The 26,400-nt window shown below is 44.7% G+C and overlaps 1 protein-coding gene across 1 annotated transcript in view; it reads right to left on the reverse strand.

The window, feature by feature from the left end:
* The window catches only part of cacng5a (calcium channel, voltage-dependent, gamma subunit 5a), a 70,791-nt gene that overhangs the window by 2,717 nt on the left and 41,674 nt on the right, over nucleotides 1-26,400 (reverse strand). Inside the window, exon 5 of the mRNA XM_079628938.1 lies at nucleotides 26,185-26,330. Within this exon, the coding sequence (XP_079485064.1) occupies nucleotides 26,185-26,330 (146 nt within the window). The remainder of the gene's footprint in view (nucleotides 1-26,184; nucleotides 26,331-26,400) is intronic.

Genomic DNA, 26,400 nt, shown 5'->3' on the forward strand with positions numbered 1-26,400 from the left:
TGCAACTCATAATGTAATAACAAAGCTTAATGTAATGGGTATTACATTATTAATGTAATAAAATGTTTCTAATGTTATAATTTAGTAATACATAAAATAAAATCTTGAATGAATGAATGGATGAATGAGGCATTTATATAGCACTTTCATATGTACTGTTCTCCCAAAACGCTTTACAATCATATCAGGGGATCTCTCCTCAACCACCACCAGTGTGCAGCATCCACTTGGATGATGCAACGGCAGCCACATTACAACAGCGCCAATGACCTCACCACACACCAGCTATAGGTGCAGAGAGAGCGATAGAGCCAATTCAATGGATAGGGATTATTAGAAGGCCATGATTGGCAAGGGCCAACCGATAGAATTTTATTGAAAATAAAAACACAGTGTACCCTACACCGTGACGTAACACCGTGACGACGAATTTCGCTTAGAAAGCCTATCAACTTTGAGAATACAAAACGAGCCTATGGCAAGGAATGCCATGGGTCTGCGGAATTTGCATAGCGTAACTCCGCCTCCCACCTCGTGGGTAAATAAGGAAGTACGCTGGCAACATGCAGTTATGTTTTCTCACTGAGGAGCCGAGACTGAAGTTAGGAGTTCCAGCGGTACAGCGGAAGTGGCGGGGAGACGTAATGTAACATACGTTACCGGAACGTTCCCTTTCGTAGTCACTACGAGTAACGTCGTGATGACGAATGGGGTTCCCAGTCTAATCACGCCACCTCGGCTGTCGTGAGACTAGCACGGACGAAGGAGTCCTACTAAACACAGGAATACCAAGGTACACTGGGAAGCATATCTCGGTGGAAATATGCAACACAATGCCTGCCCGAAGGAAGGACTTACAGAATACACATATGAGCCGTGAGGGGGCTGCATATGGAGAACACTGGGGTATCCAGCCTCAGTGGAATCTTTCAACCCCAGGAGTGGCAAGGTGGCTTGCCAAGGGAAAGACACATGCACAGAGAGGCTTACAGCTGAAATACACACGTGGGGGACGCCCAACGGGGGAACCATGCACATGGAACACCTAGCCAGTCACGAGGGCTGAGCAACCGGCCAGAACTCTGGTGACGGCATCATCAGTGTGGGATGAACTCAGGGTCCAGGAGGAAGAACTCATCTGAGTGAAATAGCGCAATCCAGTCCGTGGAGTGGAATGGCGCAGCAAGCGATGACACAGAGCAGGTAATATTCCCTGCCACTGGGGGCGAGTACATGAGAGGACACTGGCGCCACTCAGAGATTGTAGAATCTCGCGAATGTGTTGGGTGTCGCCCAGCCTGCAGCTCTGCAGATGTCTGTTAGCAAGGTGCCATGTGCTAGAGCCCAAGAGGAAGCCACACTCCTAGTGGAGTGTGATTGCAAAGGCTCAAAGGGAGCTCTCTGCAGGGCAGATAAGACCACTGCGAGGTCCCAAGAGGGTACAAGGGGAGAGCGAGGAGGATTTAGTCTCCTCGTCCCCCTCAGGAACCTGATGAGCAGGTCATGCTTCCCCACAGACTTACCTTCAACTGCGTCGTGATGTGCGGCGATAGTGGACATACATTTTGAGGGTGGAGGGAGACAGCCTTCACTCCAACCCATCTTGGGGTGAAGGTCTTACGGCAGGTCGGAGTAACTTGTAGCGTGCTTAACTAGTGTGCCTAGTTTGCCCACCTCGGGACTCGATCGCGAAGCCAGAGCTGAAGCGGTCTCATAGCAGCGAGCAGCGTGGCTGCGGCTGCGGATGCCATATGCCCCAGGAGCCTCTGAAATAATTTCAGTGGAACCGCACTCTTGCCCTCGAACTGGCTCACTCGTAAGCTGCGTGCACATGGCAACCGAGTCGATTTTCATACCGAGAAAAGAGATCCTCTGCACAGGGGAGAGTTTCCCAGTCGATCCGAAGGCCCAGACGGGCTAGGTGCCAGAGCACAAGGTCCCTGTGTTCGCAAACCTGGTCTCGAGAGTGAGCTAGGATCAGCCAGTCGTCGAGATTGTTCAGGATGCGAAGCTTAACGGCACAAGGGCTGCCTCGACGACTTTCGTGAAGACGCGAGGAAACAGGGCTAGCCTGAATGGGAGAACCGCATACTGATATGCCCGCCCCTCGAAAGCAAACCGTAGAAAAGGCCTGTGTCGAGTCGAGTAAAGTCAAGTCAAGTCAAGTCAAGTAAATTCATCTTCATTTATATAGCGCTTTTAACAATGTAGATTGTTTCAAAGCAGCTTTACAGAGATAAACGTATAATTTAAGGTAACAGATTGTTTTGGCTTTATAGCGGTTCTTGAATAAAGATTTTCCAGCTGAAGTTAGTTTTGATTGATTCACTTCCGGCGAAGTGATAATTTGTTATTAAATTAGGGGCCGCTAAGACGACACAGTTTTTCTCTAAACAGACTTTAAACGCAAACCTGTGATAAAAGCTGATGGCGCTCACGTGCGCATCAATAATTAATTCTATAGTTATATGCGTTTTAATATATATGTGCAGGTTTGTAATTCCCTGCAAACCATGCCTAAACAAACTACTTGTCTTAAATTTTGAAACAGAAATTTTATTTTATCACTTCTAGGTAGGTACGTGAGCTGAATTTCCCCATAACGCTTTATCTGTAGAGTGGTAAAGGGATCCTCCATAGGGAGAGACTAGTTGGCACTTCAGCACTGCGTTGTCATCGGTTCCAGGCAAAGGTCCTTCGTCAGATCTGGATACGGCCTGGATCCGGCAGGCTGCGGGAAAACCTCGGGATAAACAAAGACACTAAAATTAGCGTAGATGCCATTTTTCTTATGATGTAATGAGTACATCAGGAAGGGAAGTGTTCCCAGTTCCGGCTGACCTAATCTATGCAGCCTAACATTGAATTATAGAAGTCTATAATGTATTATGTGAATGCTAGATCAAAGAGATGTGTCTTTAATCTAGCTTTGAAGTGACAGAGTGTGTCTGCTTCCTGGACAATGGTAGGAAGACTGTTCCAAAGTTTTGGTGCTAAATAGGAAAAGGATCTACCGCTAGCAGTCGATTTTGATATTCTAGGTATTAATAACTGGCCGGAATTTTGAGATCGCAATAGACGTGAAGGACTATAATGCGTTAAGAGCTCGCTCAAGTACTGCGGAGCTAAACCATTTAATGCTTTGTAAGTAATCAGCAATATTTTAAAATGTATACGATGTTTAATAGGCAGCCAATGCAGTGTTGACAGAACGGGGCTAATATGGTCATAATTCCTGGTTCTGGTAAGAACTCGAGCTGCTGCGTTTTGAACTAGCTGTTGTTTGTTTATTAAGCGTGCAGGGCAACCACCTAGTAGAGCATTACAATAATCTAGCCTTGAGGTCATGAACGCATTAACTAATTGTTACGCATTTGTCAATGAGAGCAGATGGCGTAATTTAGATATATTTTTAGGATGGAAATATGCGGTTTTACATATACGAGACACGTGACTTTCAAATGAAAGATTGGTATCAAAGAGCACACCCAGGTTCCTAACCGACGACGAAGACTTAATAGAGCAGCCATCAAGTGTAGTATTCTAAGTAGACAGTATTCTAGGTTATTACGTGTGGACGTTTTTTGTCCAATAATTAGAATCTCTGTTTTTTCAGAATTTAGTAGTAGGAAATTACTAGTCATCCAATTTTTATATCAGCTATGCATTCCGTTAATTTTGTGAATTGGTAGGTTTCGTTCGGTTTTGAAGAAATACACAGCTGAGTGTCATCGGCATAACAGTGAAAGATAATTCCATGTTTCCTAATGATATCTCCTACTGGTAGGATGAAACAGAGTGAACAGCAGCGGTCCTAGTACTGAGCCTTGTGGTACTCCATACTGAACTTGTGATTGATAAGACATCTCGTAATTTACTGCTACAAACTGTTAACGGTCAGATAAGTATGATTTAAACCCTGCTAGTGCAATTCCACTAATGCCAACATAGTTTTTAGTCTATATAAAAGGATGTTGTGGTCAGTGGTGTCAAATGCAGCACTAAGATCAAGTAACACTAATAGAGAGATACATCCACGATCGGATGATAAGAGCAAATCATTTTTGACTCTAATAAGAGCTATCTCGGTACTATGGTACGGTCTAAATCCGGACTGAAAATCCTCGCATATATCATTTCTTTCTAGAAAGGAACATAGCTGTCGAGGAAGAATGGAGACATGAAAGTAGGCGTCCTTCAGGTCGATTGCTGCAAACCAATCCTGTGGCCACACATACTCGAAAATGCGTCTGGCCGTGAGCGTCTTGAACAGAAACCTGTGAAGGGATCGGTTTAAGACATGCAGGTCCAGGATTGGCCGTAACCCACCGTTTTTTTGGTACAATGAAGTAGGGGCTGTAGAAACCGGACTTCATTTTGGCTGGAGGGACAATCTCGATCGCACCCTTCGCCAGTAGGATGGCGACCTCCGCACGCATAACAGGGGCATTGCCACCGACCATAGTGTAGCGGACTCCCCAGAAGTGGGGAGGAGATTGTGCGAACTGAATCACATAGCCGAGCCTGATGGTTCTCGCGACCCAGCGGGACAGGTTGGGAAGCTCTAGCCAGGTTCCCAAGGACTGAACCAGCGGGGTCATAGGAACCACAGACGTACTCGGTGGGGCAGCAAGGCGGAATGACCGGCCCGGATGTGGGAGGCGTAGCGTCCCGTTGTGGGGGAGCGGTCATTAGCCGCGTTCTGACAGAGGAGACCAGGGAAGGACCAGCGTTCCACAGGGGTCTGCTCTGACAGGGGTCTGGTGACAGAGGGGGATGAGAGTGGCGAGGCTCGTAAGTGGCGCACACTGCCCTCCACGCCCTCTGAGGACTCAGAGATGGGAATGTCAGTTCTTTGAAAGAAGAGGTTCTCCCCCGGTCCTCCACCGGGGGAAGAAGTGGCCCTGCAACCACTTCCTGCAAAGAACTGCAACCCATCTCTGAGCTGCTATAACGGGAGCGCCGCATCGCCTGACGTTCGGCAGGCTGGGGGGCTGGTACGGGCAAAGACACCTTCCTGCGACTACTTCAATGGCTCGGACCGGGAGAAGGCTGCTGCTGGGGCCCGGGCAGGAGGGTTGGAAGGCGGAGGGTGACCTAGGTGGCAGTAGCTGGCCGCGAGGTCAGAACTCAGAGCTTACCTCAGTCTGCTTCTGGGCGGCCGAGAACTGTTGGGCAGAGTCCCCGACTGCGCAGCCGAAGAGGCCAGTCTGGGATGTGGGGGAGTTGAGGAAGCGAACCGCTCAGCCCTCTCGCATATCAACCAGGCTAAGTCAAAGGGTGTCTTTCCTGGACCACGCATGTGGACATCACCTGATCCAGGGAACATGCGGTCACCTTCGTCGCCCATAGAGTGAGGTGGGTGGGCGGCACACAACTCTTCTAAGAGCCGCCCTGGATCAGGATCGAGGATAATTCATCGGGTTTATTCCATAAAATCAGCCTCAGATCACCCTGGCCACCAGCCAAAGTATCCCCTCTCGTGGAGAGAATAGATTGGGTTGTGGCAGAGGGGACTCTACCTCTAAGGAGGTCATTGAGTCTCGATCGCAAGATTGCGATGGTTATGTTCCCGCAATGAGAAAATGAAGCATCCACGAATGCTGCCTGAGCGTGACTTAAGCCCAAAAGTCCCAAAAGTGGTAAGCCCAGGCATCATGGCCTCCTAATCATCCCCATATATACTGATTGGCTTCATCACTGTCTCCTCTCCACCAGTAAGCTGGTGTGTGGTGGGCGTTCTGGCGCAATATGGCTGCCGTCGCATCATCCAAGTGGATGCTGCACATTGGTGGTGGTTGAAGAGATTCCCCCTTCTATGTAAAGCGCTTTGAGGTCTCAGAAAAAGCGCTAAATAAAAGTAAAAAATTATTATTTAAATTATTATCATGCCCATCAGCAGAATTAATCTGTGTACTGCACCCAGAAATACACAGGCGAGCCGTCTTTAAAAAGACTCAAAGAGTGAAGAGAGATGATCTCAGAATGGCTCCAAAGCGAAACCATAACTGCATGTTTCCAGCGTACTTCCTTATATACCCACGAGGTGTGGTGGAGTTACGCTATGTAAATTCTGCAGACCTATGGCATTGGCTCGTTTTATATTCTCAAAGTTGATAGGCTTTCTAAGCGAAACCCCATTCGTCATCACAACGTAACTCGTAGTGACTACGAAAGGGAACCTAGTTTTCCCAGGAGGTCTCCCATTCAGGTACTGACCAGGCTCGACCCTGATTAGCTTCAGTGGGCAACCAGTCTTGGGTTACAGGGTGATATGGCTGCCCATAATTTAATAATGATTTTCCAATGTAATAGCAATATGTAATTTTTCACATAATGTAATAGGTTATTGTATTAGAAATCTATTATGTCGTCGAGATTGTTGATTATGAACACACTGTAGTGACTTATAATGTAATCACAGTTCATAAGGTAATAACAGCACTTTCTTTCTTTCTTTCTTTCTTTCTTTCTTTCTTTCTTTCTTTCTTTCTTTCTTTCTTTCTTTCTTTCTTTCTTTCTTTCTTTCTTTCTTTCTTTCTTTCTTTCTTTACTTTCTTTCTTTCTTAAACCAAACTGCTTTAATAAGGGGATGTTGACTTTTTATAACCACTGTACATCATTGTAAGTTGGACTGTATTTTTCCACATGCCCTCTGATATACTGTACATTCAGATTTGTATTAAAGTGAATAAATGTTTGCTTAACTTGCGCTCGATACTGCCATTGGCTGAAGAAGGAAATGGGATCTATCACACCCACCCACGCATGCACACGCACACACACACACACACACACACACACACACACACACACACACACACACACACACACACACACAATTTTTACAAAATTTGTACACAGTATGATACCATAGTGGTACCTTATGTATGCAAGTAGTAGTATTAGTAGTAGTAGTAGTAGTAGTAATTATAATAGTAGTAGTAGTAGTAGTAGTACAATATATCTGGTGGATTTTGTAGGCAGGTTAATTTTTAAAATGTAGGCTACTATACATAATACCCCCCACACGCACACATGCACACATCTTCCCACCAGATCCCCCCCCCCCCTCCCCCCCTTTTTAAACAAAGGTACATTCAGATTCACCCTGAAACAAAATATTGGCTTTACCATCAACATAACAGTTACTTTTTTTCTTCTTAAAAAAACAACATCAGAGAACAAAATAAACATTGTATTTATATAAGACCATAACAGTCCTATACCGTAGTGCTATTGCTATAGGTGTATGTTTCATGTATTACAGGTCAAAGCGTTTTGCTGGATTTCTACTTCTGGATGAGTGGCGTGGACTCTGAGCCACCCCTGTAACAAGCTCATCCTCTACAACGCGGGGTCTCAACTGGTCTCCATGTCTCATGAAAGTGACTCATCCCTGAACCTTGTAAGACACAAGTTTCTTTATTACTTTTAAATGTCTGCACAAACCTCTTTGCATGGCCATTGGTAGCTGGATGACCTGGCTCACTCGTTGAATAAAGAATGCCATTTAGCTGCATGAAATTTTTGAACTCCTCAGGCGTAAATTGTGTTCCATTGTCTGTGATAATTTGCTCCGGAAGTCTGTATGCCGCAAACAACCTCCTCAGTCTTGCGATGGTAGCTTGTGAGGTAAGGTTAGGCATTCTAAACACCTCCAGTCACTTTGAGTATGCATCCACAAGTAACATAAATGTGTGTCCTAGAAAAGGACCAGCAAAGTCTATGTGTAGTCTTTTCCAGCTATGACCTGAAAATTCCCAAAGGTGTAACGGAAACTGACATGGAGCCTTTTGTTCCATCTGGTACGGCTCACAAGCTCTGCTAACCTGCTCTAGATCTGCATCCACTTTAGGCCAAAACACATATTTGCGGGCAGGAGTTTTCATCTTTACAATCCTTTGATGACCGACATGCAGTTCTTTCAGCACACTTTTTCTCAGTTCCCTTTCGAACGGTCACTTCGTATTGCGTAGCAATATTTCCTCAGATTTATTGATGCTTAAAAATGTAAAGCGCATTGAGAGTGAGACTGGCTAACTCATTGGCTGTGCTGCAGCAACTGCACATCCAATGGCGAAGGCGCCTCCAACGTATGCGCCAATCAGATAACAGTGCGCAAACATATGTCACAGCCCGCCAACAGGGCTTGGCAGAGTCTATAAAATTAGCCAGAATTCGCCATTATAGCAGATTTTCTCAACTTCAGCAACAAACTCTGTCTCTGTGTCCTCCGTAAAATTTTTAAGCTATCGCCGTCGAAACAAGCCTTCTCTGCTAGAACAAGACGACAACCTTACTATCGCGGGCTTTTGAAGAGGAATGGCCGGGCTCTGTCGACCGCACCCACCTGTCTCAGTCGAGAGCTAGCATCCCAGCTAGCACTAACTTGGATGCAGAGATGCTCAGGATCCTCACCGCGGCTGTCGCAGACCTCGGCCTCGAATGGGCCTCGCCCGAGGAAACTGCTCGAAGTCAGCTGGACCGACCAGCAGGCCCCTCGCCACAAACCTGCTCCGTTCTTTCCCGAGGTCCATCAGGAACTGACTAAAACGTGGCGCGCTCCCTACTCAGCACGCACGGGTTCCTCCGTTTCCACATCGCTCTCCTCTGTGGACGGCGTGGCGGAAAAGGAGCCAAGAAGCAGGTCCCTCAGCCTTGCCCTGCAGCTGATACCCACCGCCACTCGCGGCCAGCTAAGCACTACCCACAGCCCCGGCGCCAGGGCCCCCGATCCACTATTGCGTTGGACCCTGGACCGACGTAATCCTCCTAGCAAAGGGGGTAAAAAGACAGGGTTCGTGTCTCGCTCTAGCCGGACCGCCCACGAAGAAACCCACCATTCTCGCAGTTCCCTGTTCAGCTCAGGCGGCTGGAGAATTTTGGAGCTACACTGGAGCTACACTGCCTGCGCCCCGCACACAAGCGCCGGTTTCAAGGCGACCCCAATAAAAGCACAAAAAGAGCATGTTTCAAGCACACAGCATACGGGTTCCCGGTCCCCCTACACTAGGTGGCCCTCTCCCAGTTGTAACTATGACTTTGCCAAAGGCGCAAGCCTTCTCAGTTAAACAAACACTCAGTATGTGCACAAATCACAACATAATGGTATCCGGTCCCCCTGTGTTAGGTGGCCCGTCCCTAAAAATGTGTAAAACCCTAGCCACAAAGGCCCTGGCCTGGCAAACCATTCCCGGTGTGTCGAGTTGGATTATAAACACTTTTTATAGTGTTTATAATCCTTTATAATAGGCTTTATAGTTTCAGGCGGTTCTCGAGACTTCTGTGAGAAGCAGCGTGTGTCACGTGCTCCGCTACGAATTGCAGAATCTTTTAGCAAAAGGGGCAATAGAGTTGGTTCCCCCCATGCTAAAACACTATGGGTTTTAAAGCCGTTATTTTCTAGTTCCAAAGAAAGACGGCGGCATCAGACCTATACTAGATTTGAGACATTTGAACAAAGCTCTCATGAGACGGCCGTTCAGAATGTTAACTATACAACAAATCCTTGAGCAAAGTTCGCCCAGGGGATTGGTTTATCACTGTGGATCTGAAAGACGCATACTTTCACATCCAGATAGCCCCTCATCACAGGCCATTCTTGATATTCGCTTCGAGGGCCGGGCTTATCAATACACAGTCCTACCGTTCGGCCTGTCCTTAGCACCCCGTACATTTACGAAGTGCATGGACGCGGCGCTATCTCCCCTGAGACATCACGTGCTGAATTATCTCGACGGCTGGCTGGTTTTGGCGCAGTCGCGGGCTGAACTGCTGATGCACAGTTATTTTATTCTCGGCCATTTGCAATGCCTGGGACTCAAAACCAATTTGGCCAAGAGCAAACTAACACCCAGCCAGAATGTGGTCTTTCTGGGCACAGTTATAGACTCTACAACTATGAGAGCGAGTCTCACAACAGAACGCGCGTGCGCACTCCCCTCAGAGAGTTTCAGAAACTTCTCGGTCTCATGGCAGCCGCATCGTCAGTACTCCATATGGGACTACTGCATATGCGGCTGCTGCAGCACTGGCTAAAACGCTGCGTGCCAGCCCATGCATGGCAGTCGGGCAGCATGCGCATTACGGTGAAATCACAGCTGTTTGTGTACTCTGATTCCCTGGCAGGTTCAGGGCTGGTACCAAGAGGGCAGGACCATGGGAGTAGCTTCCAGATGGAAAGTGGTCTTCACAGATGACTCCAACCAAGGTTGGGGTGCGTTGCACAAGGGCAAGCCCGCCTCCGGCCTCTGGTCGAGCACGGAGCGGAGCTTACACATCAACTGCCTGGAAATGGCAGCAGTTTGTTTGGCCCTGAAAGCATTTCTGTTGGACCTCAATGGACACCACGTCTTAGTCCGCACGGACAACACGTTGGTGGTGTCATACATCAATCGCCACCAATCGGTCTCAGGTCGGGTCACCTGTACTCCAAGGCGAGAGATCTGCTTCTGTGGGCACAACCCAAATTGAGCTCTCTGAGAGCAGCGCATATCCCGTGCATTCAGAATATGGGTGTGAATATGCTCTCTCTCGAGACAACACTCCCCTAGGCGAGTGGTCTCTAAACCCTCAGACGGTACTGTACGTCTGATTTGAAGTGTGTTCGGTGAGGCCAAAGTCGACATTTTTGCCTCAAGAAACAACTCTCACTGCGCAGTGTTCTTTTCGAAGGACAGGGATGCGCTGGCCCATGCGTGGCCCAGCTGCCCACTGTATGCGTTTCCCCCAATTTCCATGATCCCCCAGGTCATCAAACGGGTGAGAGAGAGCGGATGCCCAGTCCTCCTAGTGGTCCCTCTCTGGAAAACCAGACCTTGGTTCCCAGAGCTGGTTCAGATGATGGACGAAGTCCCATGGCCTGTCCCTCTAAGGAAAGATCTCCTCACACAGGCAAACGGGATGATCTGGCACCCCAGTCCCGAATTATCGGCCCTACATGTGTGGCTCATCCACGGGTACCCTGGGACCTCCACGAGAAGGTTTTGAACACAATTTCTGAGGCTAGAGCCCCGTCTACCAGGCACATCTACACTTTGAAGTGGTCAGTGTCCTCCAGCAGGTGTTCGGATAGACACTTTGAACCCCAGTCATGCGAGGTATCAGTGATAATCTCCTTCCTACAGGAGCTGCTGGACACGGGTCGTTCCCCGTCCACGCTCAAAATATATGTGGCAGCCAATCACTGGGAAGGAATGACTTCGTCGTACGGTTTCTGAAGGGAGCTAGGAGGATGAATCCTTCCAGACCTCCCTCTATACCGCTGTGGGACCTCTCCACGGTCCTTAGGGCCCTGAAGGGCCCGCCATTTGAACCGCTTCAGTCGGTTGACCTCCAACCGCTTTTGCTAAAGACCGCTCTCCTGTTGGCACTGGCATCTATCAAGCAAGCGGGAGATTTGCAGACGCTAACCGTAACCCCCCTACTGTTTGGAGTTTGGTATAGGTGACTCTAAAGTCACTCTGAAACCAAGGCATGGCTATGTGCCCAAGGTGCTCTCTACATCATTTAGAGCACAGGTGATTTCATTGTTGGCTCTTCCCCCTTCCGATGGGGACGGGGAAGCCAATTTACTTTGCCCTGTCAGGGCTCTGAAGGTCTATTTGGAGCGCCTCGCGTCCTATAGGCAGTCAGAACAGCTCTTTGTCTGCTTCTGTGGCCGGTCCAAAGGGGCTCCTATCATGAAGCTGAGACTGTCCAGATGGATAGTGGATGCCATATCACTGGCATACGCCTCTGTGGGCCAGGATTGCCCTATAGGCACTAGAGCCCATTCCACTAGAGGTATGACCTCGTCATGGGCATGGTCCTGTGGGTTACTCATTCAGGACATTTGTGCGGCGGCCGGCTGGTCTTCGCCCTCCACTTTTGTGAGGTTTTACAACTTGGAGGTTCCTTCCCTGCAGGCGAAGGTCCTTTCTGTATGATTAAGACTCGACTAGTCTGGTCTTATCTATATATTTAAGTCACTATTCATAAGCACACTATCCCTTACTAAGAACCAGCCTCTGGCTGTTTTGATCCCCGTATACATGTATTAGACCCGAGGGTTGTGGTCTATTGATAAGTTATTGGGGGTATGAGCTTAGTGGCATCATTATATACCTGATTTAGACCCGATGGTGTCTGGTCTTATCAGTATATACTGTATATATATTTAAACCTGCTATAATGGCGAATTCGGGCTCTGCTAAGCCCTGTTGGTGGGCTCTGACGTATGTCTGCGCGTTGTTAGCTGATTAGCGCATACGTTGGAGGTGCCTTCGCCATTGGATGTGCAGTTGCTACTGCACAGCCAATGAGTGAGCCAGTCTCACTGTGCTAGCTGTGCAGCTGCAATGCGCTTTACATTTTTAAGCTTCAATAAATCTGAGGAAATGAGTTTCCCCACTGCGTATTGCTACGCAATACTTGTTCCCTATCTCAAGGAACCGAGGTTACGATTGTAACCGAGTAGTTTATCAGGTATTATCACCCTGGTGCCCCAGAGCACGCATCCTCTCTCTGCAGACAATTCATATCTGCGTGAGTGGTAAGCTTTCAAATTTTCATCCAAGTCAAGTCAAGTCACCTTCATTTATACAGCGCTTTTAACAGTATGGATTGTTTCAAAGCAGCTTTACAGTGATAATAGAAATTAGCTTAACAGTGAAGTTGCGAAGATCATTAGTCATTAACTATGGGGCCGCTAACACAACACCGTTCTAACAGAAAACCCTTAACGCGCATCCACAGGCATTGGCCAACCCTCCATGACATACTTCAGGACTTTGGATAACACCTTGTCTCTGCGTGTTACACGTGCCACCTGGTCCGCATTCAAGGGAGCATGTTCAAAATGTTCAGATATTATTGCATTAATATTTTCTGACAAGGCGGCTGTGCCCAGATCAGTTGTGTCAGGCAGGGGGTCACGTGAAAGGCTGTCTGCATTACTGTGTTTCTCTAAGGGACAGTATTCAATATGGTAGTCATAAGCTGAAAGGATAATTGCCCATCTGTGAATCCTGGCAGCTGCCATGGTGACTTTTAAGCTCTCCGAACAAAGTCAACAAAGGTTTATGGTCAGTCACAATCTTAAATTTCCTTACCCACCAATATTGGTGATTTTTTTTTTACCCCGAAGATGTGCGCCAACCCCTTTTTTTCTATTTGTGAATACTTTTTCTCAGTTGGCACCAGAGTTCGTGAAGCATAAGCCACAGGACGTTCCTCTCGGTTGGGCATGGTGTGTTGCAAAACAGCTCCAATCCCATATACTGAAGAATCGCAAGCTAAAGTGAGTGGTAGACTTGGATCATAATGTACCAGAACCTTTTCGTTCGTTAGCATGTCTTTAAATTTTTCAAAAGCTTGTTGCTTTGACTGCTTCCGTTCCCATGGTACATTATCTCTCAACAGTCTATAGAGGGGAGCTCTCACTATACTTTGGTTGAGCAAAAAACGCCCATAATAGTTGACAAAACTCAGAAATGCTCTCAGCTTCTTCACAGAGGTGGGTGCTGGTGCATCCCGGATTGCAGCAACTTTGTCTGGAGATGGATGAAGGCCATGGCTGTCTAGCACAAATCCTAGATATTCAATTTGCTTTTTGCCAAACTTACGTTTTGACTTTTTCACTCTCAAGCCATCTTTGCATGGGTCTTTGCAGCACTGCCTGTAGCCTCTGCAGATGTTCATCTTCTGTCCTTCCAGTGACCAGAAATTCATCAGGGTAAATGACGACATCAAGATTTTTCATGATGTTCTCCATAATTCTTTGAAATATTAAGGGTGCTGAACTGACACCAAATGGTAGTCTATTGTAGACAAATAATCCTCTGTGTGTGTTGATGGTTAGTAGCTGTTTGGACTCATCATCAAGAAGAACCTGCTGGTACGCTGAAGCCAGGTCAACCTTATAAAACACAGTTCCTCCAGTCAGTGAAGCCATTAACTCCTCAATCTGTAGTAGCAGCTTGATTCACAGTTAATTTATAGTCTCCACACAGTCTTATGGTTTTGTCTTTTTTTTACCACTGGCACAATGGGTGCTGCCCATTCACAGTGATTTACTGGCGTGATTATTCCAGACTTTCCAGTCGGTCCAGTTCAGCATCAACTTGAGCTTTCGTGGGAAAAAGGCAGTTGGCGTGATTTACAAAAGCGTGGGATTCACCAGTATCTTTGCCTTTAGCCCACGGAGTGTGCCTAGTTCATCTTTGAACACCTCTGAGCACGAATCTAGCACCTCTTCAAGGAACTTTGCTTGATGCACTTGACTGACATGTTTATTTTTTTCCCAGTTCAAGGTGAGCTTTTGTAGCCAATTTCTACCACACAGAGCTGCCCCCATCCCTTTTACTACTATTACGGGTAGAAATTCACATTGTTTTTCATAGCTCACACCATTTCATCAGCTCTTTGATTACAATTATTAAAACGGAATATTTCCGCAATCAGCAACGGCTTTGGCTCAAAATGTTTCTTTAAAGTGTCCACAATGCCTTTGTAAGACTTCTCTGGTTGTACCAAGTTCCACAGTAAACCGTAGGTAGTTGCTCCCATCACACTTAACAGGGTCACAACCTGTTTCTCCTGGCGTATGTCGTTCGCCTCGAAGAACTGCCCAAGCCGTTCAATATAAGCTGACCAAGACTCTGCTTTCGGAACAAACCCGCTTATATTTCCAATAAGCGCCATAATGTGAACAAAACTTTATTCTCGTTGCCAAATTTTCTGTGATGTATCTATTCAAAAGAATACACGTGAGACGGAATGTCTGTCTTTGGACCACAACTTAATCTGCACAGACGCGCGTCCCCAAACATTTCCCAACATTCCCAGCACTATCGCTACGGGATCTCTACTGTCTCAAATGCAAAACTTGCAAGCATACAATACATCACAGTTAATGAATCCAGATAATTCTAAATGAGAGACTGCACTCCAATGGTTAATAATTTGGATGAAACACACCCAAACCAACTCCATGTTAGGGCTCTCTGCACCACAGCAGTACAGAGAAAGTTAAAAAAACGTGTGGTATTTTGACCAATAAATGCTTTTAAGCTGTCTTAAAAGACCTTAGGCAACTGTTTCATCTTGTGTAAAAGTTAAATGAGTCGATGAGATGAATTAATGTAACTCCACAACAACTACATAAATGTATCCACTAACCATTCAGACACATCCAGGTGCAGTCTAAAAGTTGCAACCTCTTTCCATAAGTCTCTCCGTAAGGCTTCACTCTACTACTGGTTATTTCTGAGATTTTGGATGAATGAGATTCGCGTTTTGTTATTATACGAAGTATCCGAAGCTCGTGTAAAGGATCGACCATCTTTGGAACGGAGGCAGGGAGCAGCAGCTCATTTGTATTTAAAGGGACACACCACACCCAAAAAGGGGCAAATTTGACAAGCTATAATAAATGATCTGTGGGATATTTTGAGCTGAAATTACACCGACATATTCTGGGGATACCATAGATTTATATTACATCATGTGAAAAGGGGCATAATATGTCACCTTTATATGTCACCATAATAAATAACCTTTATTGCCATTATAAAGCTTGGAAGAGTCAGGACATTTTTGTAATATAACTCTGATTGTATTCGTCTGAAAGAAGAATGTCATTTACACTTAGGATGACTGGAGGGTGAGTAAATCATGGGCTAATTTTAATTTTCAGGTGAACTATCCCTTTCAGCAAAATATAAAGATAAAGCAACAACAATAAAACATTCATCAATGAACACCGTGAATGGGATTTTTTGCTTTTGAAGGTTGAAGCCAGAATATTCACGTCATCAACTAGCGGATATATTCTGATTCTCAAATATGTGTAAGTGGATGTGTTTTGTTTTATAAAAACCTTTATAATTATCCTGTTATTTGATCCATAAACCACGATGGGCGCCGCCAGGTTAGTTTGCATCGCAATAAACACATTTGATGCGCACGATCACAATGGTGTGATCAGTCTAGGCTGGTCCCTTGAGCGTACGATCACACCTGTGTGATTAGAATGATCTGTGCATCCCATGATCAGCACAGGGCCTGGGTCAAAAGGGGGCATTTCCCCCTTAGATCTGATTTGGGTCCCCTAAATTTGTCCAATCCACCCCCGAAACACAATTGCTTTTTGTTGGATTTATGGAATAGTTTTGGCCACTAGAGGCCCTCATTGTGTTTCATTTCAATTGCCCGATATTTAAGTTGCTCTGTTCCTCTTGTCCAAAGCTCAGTGTTTGATATGTTGAGAACCTCTCCAGTCTTCTGGTAATTCCCTCTTGTGATTTTTGCGTGGGATTTTCTTCTTAGCGTAAAGGTTAAGAGGCCCATCTATCACTGTTTTCCATGTTCGTAAAGTTAGTTTATGGAGTGAATATATAAGCCATAATCTGTGTGTTTACTGGCATGTGCTGGTGTTTCGCGTGCGTTCGGTTTCGCATGCATTCTGGTTTAGACCTGAGCTAAATTAGTTTATCCAAAAGGAGTTCCTACTGTCAGACCAGTATCTTCAAATATGATTGACAATTAGCATATAGTTTGGATTGGCGATATGGTTCTGTTCTGGGCAAGAACTCCTTGCGCATCCATGCAGCCTAGCATGGATAAGAGCAGGGAGAGCAGCAACAAACCCCCCTGTGGCGAGCAGGACAAGGTTGAGGTGCTCGCCACACCCCCTTAGGGTAAACAGAACAGAACCAACATGAATGTATTGCAGATATCATTAATTCAAGATTTTAAAGTACAACATAATTTGAGAATTTATTCTGATTCAAAGGGGAATCAGAATGCCAAAAAACTGACTGCACGAGAGGAGCTGGGGATGGAGAAGGGTTATTATCTCCTGAGAAATGTGATATCTGCTGATAATACTGATGGAGCTTGTATACAGTGATAGGTGTCATATTCCTATAGGTAGTAGTGGATCAGCTGAGAGTCAGCTGATGCGAGCTTGACTAACATGACCTGCCCGAACTGACGCTATGCTTGATTTCCTGCAGCGTGAACACGCCAAAATCCGGGTACTTCCGGCAACAGTTCTAGGAACTATGGAACTCTAATGGGCCACTAATCTTGGCCAACAAGGAGCTCTCTAATCAAGATGCCCTCAATCATGACAGTCTATTTGAATAAATTGCTGGTAATGTTTAACAGTCTTTAAATGAATGGCTGGGGCATAAGCCCAAATGGCATTATACGTGAAACACCCCTGAGGAAGTGGTGAAAGCAGTTTTGGCTTTACTGGAATCGTCGGTCACACTTTAGATTAAGGTCCAATACTCACTATTATCTAACTACTAACTATAACTTTCGCCTCAATAAACTCCTAATTACTGCTTGTTAACCCTCTACTGCACGCATTATTATGCAATCATAGAAAAATGTTATAAAATGTTATAGTGTTTTTTTTATATATAAAATAGACTCAAATTAACATATTTATATTTTTTTTTTGGGGGGGGGGGGGGGGGGTACGTTTAGGTGCGTTGCCATATGGCAACTTTGTGCGACAATGGAACAGCCTGATGTGTTTTCTCCCAAAATGAAATGAAATTCATAGATGATTACAGACCTGTCTTTTAGAAATGAAATTGTTTTTATTATTTAAATTTTTTTCAAGAGCTTTGTGTACAAAATATGAAACTAATTTTCAAAGTATTATTTCAACAACATTTACAAAACATTTAACGCAAACTCATAAGAGCTGTTCAAGTGAAACTACTCAATGTGAAACGCCTTAAAGCAGTTGTTCTCTCCGTTAAGGCAGAGGTGCACCTTGCACTTAGAGCATACCACTCTGACGATGCCCTTGCAGCCAGGACTCTTGCACCTTCCTTTTGGTGCACCCATCTCTGGCAAGTGATCAAAGCGGTCAAGACGGATGCTGCTTGGTGGAAGGGGGGCAGTGGGTCCTTTGTGCCGCTTCTCTTCTATACGGACCTCCAAACTCTGTGAGGGTCTACCTTTTCGTTTGGTGGTGCCCTTGTTGACCTGTGTAAGGCAGAGTGCCACATTGACCTTGAAGTCCAGTAAGCTCAATTGTGTCTTCTGTGAAATTCCCGTGGCATCAGAGTCCCTGCGGTAAAGCAACCATGCCTGCACCACTGTAAGATCAAAGAAGTGGAACACAATGCGGTGGTACCACTTCTTGGATCTGATCTTGGTATGGTACAGGGCAATGAGGGAATCCAATAGGTCAACACCACCCATGCACTTGTTGTCACATGTCTGTCCTGTCTTGTGATGCACATGGGTGTTTTGTTATTTTGTGGCCATGTGCTCTTGTCATTGTCTGGTCCCTCCCCCTTGTTATCTGATTATTGGTTTAGTTGTCCCACCTGTCCTGCTCGTTACCCTCCTTGTTTGCCTCCCTATTTAGTCTTCCTGTGTTTGCTGTCCTGTGCTGGTTCGTTGTACATGTTACGTGTTTTCGTGTATACCCTCCCGTTTGTTTCCGTGCCTTGGAATTTATACCCTCCTGTCTGTCATCCAAATAAAATCACTCTGCGTTTGAATCCACGCCTCTCGTCTCCCTACCGTGACACTTAATAGGTACACGGTGACAATGTTGGGGCGCACAACTGTTACCATCTGCTTTGCTTTCTTGTCCCACCTCTGCACTGTGGTGGTGGGGTTTGCTGCAGCGAAGGTACTGAGGAGGATAACTGGACGATTGTCGTACCATTTAACGGCTTTCAACGTGATGCTGTTGTGTTTTGCCTCCATTTCCTCAAACGTTCCCCGACCTTTAGCCTTCATTTCTTTGTCTTCTGTGAAGACACAACCGGCAAGTCTGTTCTTTCTCACAGTTCCCACACTGTGGATTTTTAATTTCTCCAGGATGACTTGTAGGTCTACCCCACAAAAACCATTTATCATATAACAGTTTGTAAGACATGTTGGGAGGGATGTCTAAGGCCAGACTTAGCATTACATTTCCACTTGCACCGATGTCAGGCATTCCCTCAGCAGCAGGGACAGCACCAGTGTAGAATTCAAAATTGTGGACAATGCCATGTTGATCAGCTAACACAAAGATTTTGTATCTACTCTACTGCACGGTGTTGCCATATGGCAACATACCCTTTCTTTGGACATTTCTTAAAGTTTGAAAATAAACATGAGCTCTGATTGGTCTTAAATTCATGGTAGAACCTGGTGGTAACCAATGATATGCTTTGATGACATATCGCCCCTGTGGCGAGCAGGACAAGGTTGAGGTGCTCGCCACACCCCCTTAGGGTAAACAGAACAGAACCAACATGAATGTATTGCAGATATCATTAATTCAAGATTTTAAAGTACAACATAATTTGAGAATTTATTCTGATTCAAAGGGGAATCAGAATGCCAAAAAACTGACTGCACGAGAGGAGCTGGGGATGGAGAAGGGTTATTATCTCCTGAGAAATGTGATATCTGCTGATAATACTGATGGAGCTTGTATACAGTGATAGGTGTCTTATTCCTATAGGTAGTAGTGGATCAGCTGAGAGTCAGCTGATGCGAGCTTGACTAACATGACCTGCCCGAACTGACGCTATGCTTGATTTCCTGCAGCGTGAACACGCCAAAATCCGGGTACTTCCGGCAACAGTTCTAGGAACTATGGAACTCTAATGGGCCACTAATCTTGGCCAACAAGGAGCTCTCTAATCAAGATGCCCTCAATCATGACAGTCTATTTGAATAAATTGCTGGTAATGTTTAACAGTCTTTAAATGAATGGCTGGGGCATAAGCCCAAATGGCATTATACGTGAAACACCCCTGAGGAAGTGGTGAAAGCAGTTTTGGCTTTACTGGAATCGTCCGTCACACTTTAGATTAAGGTCCAATACTCACTATTATCTAACTACTAACTATAACTTTCGCCTCAATAAACTCCTAATTACTGCTTGTTAACCCTCTACTGCACGCATTATTATGCAATCATAGAAAAATGTTATAAAATGTTATAGTGTTTTTTTTTTATATATAAAATAGACTCAAATTAACATATTTATATTTTTTTTGGGGGGGGGGGGGGGGGTACTTTTAGGTGCGTTGCCATATGGCAACTTTGTGCGACAATGGATCAGCCTGATGTGTTTTCTCCCAAAATGAAATGAAATTCATAGATGATTACAGACCTGTCTTTTAGAAATGAAATTGTTTTTATTATTTAAATTTTTTCAAGAGCTTTGTGTACAAAATATGAAACTAATTTTCAAAGTATTATTTCAACAACATTTACAAAACATTTAACGCAAACTCATAAGAGCTGTTCAAGTGAAACTACTCAATGTGAAATGATTATTTCAACAACATTTACAAAACATCTGACACAAACTAATAAGAACTGTTCAAGTGAAACTACTCAATGTGAAACGCCTTAAAGCAGTTGTTCTCTCCGTTAAGGCAGAGGTGCACCTTGCACTTAGAGCATACCACTCTGACGATGCCCTTGCAGCCAGGACTCTTGCACCTTCCTTTTGGTGCACCCATCTCTGGCCAGTGATCAAAGCGGTCAAGACGGATGCTGCTTGGTGGAAGGGGGGCAGTGGGTCCTTTGTGCCGCTTCTCTTCTATACGGACCTCCAAACTCTGTGAGGGTCTACCTTTTCGTTTGGTGGTGCCCTTGTTGACCTGTGTAAGGCAGAGTGCCACATTGACCTTGAAGTCCAGTAAGCTCAATTGTGTCTTCTGTGAAATTCCCGTGGCATCAGAGTCCCTGCGGTAAAGCAACCATGCCTGCACCACTGTAAGATCAAAGAAGTGGAACACAATGCGGTGGTACCACTTCTTGGATCTGATCTTGGTACGGTACAGGGCAATGAGGGAATCCAATAGGTCAACACCACCCATGCACTTGTTGTCACATGTCTGTCCTGTCTTGTGATGCACATGGGTGTTTTGTTATTTTGGGGCCATGTGCTCTTGTCATTGTCTGGTCCCTCCCCCTTGTTATCTGATTATTGGTTTAGTTGTCCCACCTGTCCTGCTCGTTACCCTCCTTGTTTGCCTCCCTATTTAGTCTTCCTGTGTTTGCTGTCCTGTGCTGGTTCGTTGTACATGTTACGTGTTTTCGTGTATACCCTCCCGTTTGTTTCCGTGCCTTGGAATTTATACCCTCCTGTCTGTCATCCAAATAAAATCACTCTGCGTTTGAATCCACGCCTCTCGTCTCCCTACCGTGACACTTGTTGTACACGGTGACAATGTTGGGGCTCACAACTGTTACCATCTGCTTTGCTTTCTTGTCCCACCTCTGCACTGTGGTGGTGGGGTTTGCTGCAGCGAAGGTACTGAGGAGGATAACTGGACGATTGTCGTACCATTTAACGGCTTTCAACGTGATGCTGTTGTGTTTTGCCTCCATTTCCTCAAACGTTCCCCGACCTTTAGCCTTCATTTCTTTGTCTTCTGTGAAGACACAACCGGCAAGTCTGTTCTTTCTCACAGTTCCCACACTGTGGATTTTTAATTTCTCCAGGATGACTTGTAGGTCTACCCCACAAAAACCATTTATCATATAACAGTTTGTAAGACATGTTGGGAGGGATGTCTAAGGCCAGACTTAGCATTACATTTCCACTTGCACCGATGTCAGGCATTCCCTCAGCAGCAGGGACAGCACCAGTGTAGAATTCAAAATTGTGGACAATGCCATGTTGATCAGCTAACACAAAGATTTTGTATCTACTCTACTGCACGGTGTTGCCATATGGCAACATACCCTTTCTTTGGACATTTCTTAAAGTTTGAAAATAAACATGAGCTCTGATTGGTCTTAAATTCATGGTAGAACCTGGTGGTAACCAATGATATGCTTTGATGACATATCGCCCCTGTGGCGAGCAGGACAAGGTTGAGGTGCTCGCCACACCCCCTTAGGGTAAACAGAACAGAACCAACATGAATGTATTGCAGATATCATTAATTCAAGATTTTAAAGTACAACATAATTTGAGAATTTATTCTGATTCAAAGGGGAATCAGAATGCCAAAAAACTGACTGCACGAGAGGAGCTGGGGATGGAGAAGGGTTATTATCTCCTGAGAAATGTGATATCTGCTGATAATACTGATGGAGCTTGTATACAGTGATAGGTGTCTTATTCCTATAGGTAGTAGTGGATCAGCTGAGAGTCAGCTGATGCGAGCTTGACTAACATGACCTGCCCGAACTGACGCTATGCTTGATTTCCTGCAGCGTGAACACGCCAAAATCCGGGTACTTCCGGCAACAGTTCTAGGAACTATGGAACTCTAATGGGCCACTAATCTTGGCCAACAAGGAGCTCTCTAATCAAGATGCCCTCAATCATGACAGTCTATTTGAATAAATTGCTGGTAATGTTTAACAGTCTTTAAATGAATGGCTGGGGCATAAGCCCAAATGGCATTATACGTGAAACACCCCTGAGGAAGTGGTGAAAGCAGTTTTGGCTTTACTGGAATCGTCCGTCACACTTTAGATTAAGGTCCAATACTCACTATTATCTAACTACTAACTATAACTTTCGCCTCAATAAACTCCTAATTACTGCTTGTTAACCCTCTACTGCACGCATTATTATGCAATCATAGAAAAATGTTATAAAATGTTATAGTGTTTTTTTTTTATATATAAAATAGACTCAAATTAACATATTTATATTTTTTTTGGGGGGGGGGGGGGGTACTTTTAGGTGCGTTGCCATATGGCAACTTTGTGCGACAATGGATCAGCCTGATGTGTTTTCTCCCAAAATGAAATGAAATTCATAGATGATTACAGACCTGTCTTTTAGAAATGAAATTGTTTTTATTATTTAAATTTTTTCAAGAGCTTTGTGTACAAAATATGAAACTAATTTTCAAAGTATTATTTCAACAACATTTACAAAACATTTAACGCAAACTCATAAGAGCTGTTCAAGTGAAACTACTCAATGTGAAATGATTATTTCAACAACATTTACAAAACATCTGACACAAACTAATAAGAACTGTTCAAGTGAAACTACTCAATGTGAAACGCCTTAAAGCAGTTGTTCTCTCCGTTAAGGCAGAGGTGCACCTTGCACTTAGAGCATACCACTCTGACGATGCCCTTGCAGCCAGGACTCTTGCACCTTCCTTTTGGTGCACCCATCTCTGGCCAGTGATCAAAGCGGTCAAGACGGATGCTGCTTGGTGGAAGGGGGGCAGTGGGTCCTTTGTGCCGCTTCTCTTCTATACGGACCTCCAAACTCTGTGAGGGTCTACCTTTTCGTTTGGTGGTGCCCTTGTTGACCTGTGTAAGGCAGAGTGCCACATTGACCTTGAAGTCCAGTAAGCTCAATTGTGTCTTCTGTGAAATTCCCGTGGCATCAGAGTCCCTGCGGTAAAGCAACCATGCCTGCACCACTGTAAGATCAAAGAAGTGGAACACAATGCGGTGGTACCACTTCTTGGATCTGATCTTGGTACGGTACAGGGCAATGAGGGAATCCAATAGGTCAACACCACCCATGCACTTGTTGTCACATGTCTGTCCTGTCTTGTGATGCACATGGGTGTTTTGTTATTTTGGGGCCATGTGCTCTTGTCATTGTCTGGTCCCTCCCCCTTGTTATCTGATTATTGGTTTAGTTGTCCCACCTGTCCTGCTCGTTACCCTCCTTGTTTGCCTCCCTATTTAGTCTTCCTGTGTTTGCTGTCCTGTGCTGGTTCGTTGTACATGTTACGTGTTTTCGTGTATACCCTCCCGTTTGTTTCCGTGCCTTGGAATTTATACCCTCCTGTCTGTCATCCAAATAAAATCACTCTGCGTTTGAATCCACGCCTCTCGTCTCCCTACCGTGACACTTGTTGTACACGGTGACAATGTTGGGGCTCACAACTGTTACCATCTGCTTTGCTTTCTTGTCCCACCTCTGCACTGTGGTGGTGGGGTTTGCTGCAGCGAAGGTACTGAGGAGGATAACTGGACGATTGTCGTACCATTTAACGGCTTTCAACGTGATGCTGTTGTGTTTTGCCTCCATTTCCTCAAACGTTCCCCGACCTTTAGCCTTCATTTCTTTGTCTTCTGTGAAGACACAACCGGCAAGTCTGTTCTTTCTCACAGTTCCCACACTGTGGATTTTTAATTTCTCCAGGATGACTTGTAGGTCTACCCCACAAAAACCATTTATCATATAACAGTTTGTAAGACATGTTGGGAGGGATGTCTAAGGCCAGACTTAGCATTACATTTCCACTTGCACCGATGTCAGGCATTCCCTCAGCAGCAGGGACAGCACCAGTGTAGAATTCAAAATTGTGGACAATGCCATGTTGATCAGCTAACACAAAGATTTTGTATCTACTCTACTGCACGGTGTTGCCATATGGCAACATACCCTTTCTTTGGACATTTCTTAAAGTTTGAAAATAAACATGAGCTCTGATTGGTCTTAAATTCATGGTAGAACCTGGTGGTAACCAATGATATGCTTTGATGACATCAAATGACACTACACACCCTTGCAGTGTCATTCTTTTAACACACTTTTGATGACTCCAGTTGCTGAAGAAGTGCTCGTGAATATGTGAAGATTTTCCTCAATTTTTCACATTTCTTCAGAATTTCAAATTACATCAAGCATCTAAGGGAAAGTTCTAATCTTTTTTCAATCATTGTCACATTGTTTTGATTCTACGATTACCTTTTTATTCAATAAAATAGGTATGTTGCCATATGGCAACATTGTGCGGTAATGGAACAATATTTTGCCCATGCTAATGCAGAGTAGCTTTGTATGAATGACAATGTATGGATGCACTGATATAGTTGGACGGTTGTATTCTACTCATATATTTATATATATTTGTATATATTTATAAAGTAAAGTAAAAGTAAAGTATATAAGTAAAATATATACTCTTATTTTGTTTAGAAAATGAAGCCGTCAGTGTTCTATGGCAAGGCTGAGAGAAGGGCTGAAATGTGTGGTTATGCCATCTCATGAAAGTGAGGATGAGCTAGGGATCAGTGACGAGGAGTATGAGAGGCAGGCAGAATTAGGCCTAGTAGACTCAGAGGACGAAGAGACAGGTATGTATCTATTCCGGTATGTTCAACATTCAGGTTACATGTTGTCCTTTGCACAGTGTTGAGCTGATGTAGGGAAAGGTGTAAAGTAGATCAAGAATTTGAGATTTTTGTCTTTCCAAAAATCTGTATGGTGAACAAAAAAATAACCACATACAGAAGTCGCTGTGCAGTCCCCATGCACATGTGCACGCACACACACACACACACACACACACACACACACACACACACACACACACACACACACACACACACACACACACACACACACACACACACACACACACACACACACACACACACACACACACACACACACACACACACACACACACACGCAAAGGCACAAACACATGCATGTTCTATCATCCTAAACTTGATGGCAGCCGTAACTATTTTTTCTTATATTTCAGTTGAAGTTGAAGTTCAGGAGGAGGCACCTGCACCTCCTCAGGTGGAAAAGGCTCAGAATCTGAATTGGCAAAGGAGGCGAACCATCCCGCCAGTACCCAAATGGAAAGGTGCACTACCGAATCCAATAATTTCAGGGTTAGTATGGCAGTTGTTAAGTTTATGTATTGGGTATTAAAGGATTAGTTCACTTTTAAAATGAAAATTCTGTCATCATATACTCACCCTTAAGTTGTTTCAAACCTGTATGAATTTCTTTCCTCTGCTGAACACAAAGGAAGATATTTAGAAGAATGTCAGTCACCAGACAGTTAGATAAAAAAATATACTATGGAAGTCAATGGGAACCAAAAACTGTCTGGTTACTGACATTCTTCTAAATATCTTCCCTTGTGTTCAGCAGAGGAAAGAAATTCATACAGGTTTGAAAAAACTTAAGGGTGAGTATATGATGACAGAATTTTCACTTTAAAAGTGAACTAATCCTTTAAGGGACGTAGAAAAATGGTCATACAGAATAAGTCATTAATATGTGCTTTACTAATAAACAGCCAATATCCAAGTAATAGGCATGCTAACAAGTACCAAGTTAACAGCAAAAATTGGACCTTCAACTAAAGTGTTACTGAATCGTGCTTGCCATTCCAGATTGGTCTGAAAATAATTCTAGGGTTATTTAAACGTATTTTCAGTGTGAACTGATAATATAAAGATAAGCAGAAGTGTTACCTCAGTAAGCAGGAAGGAGACTGCAGCAAAAGCAAAAGACCAGCCATAGTTATAACTGAAATAAGCTTCATTTGTTTTTGTTCTGTTCATCATCTCATCATTAATACTGGAAATATACAAGACCAGACCAACCACCAGGGACAGACCTGTATCAGAAATAAAGAGAAAATAAGTCAGAAAAAATTAAAGAGGAAGAGAGCTGCAGTGACACATTCT

The sequence above is a fragment of the Phoxinus phoxinus genome (genome assembly GCF_949152265.1).
Source record: "Phoxinus phoxinus genome assembly, chromosome: 11".
NCBI lineage: Eukaryota > Metazoa > Chordata > Actinopteri > Cypriniformes > Leuciscidae > Phoxinus > Phoxinus phoxinus.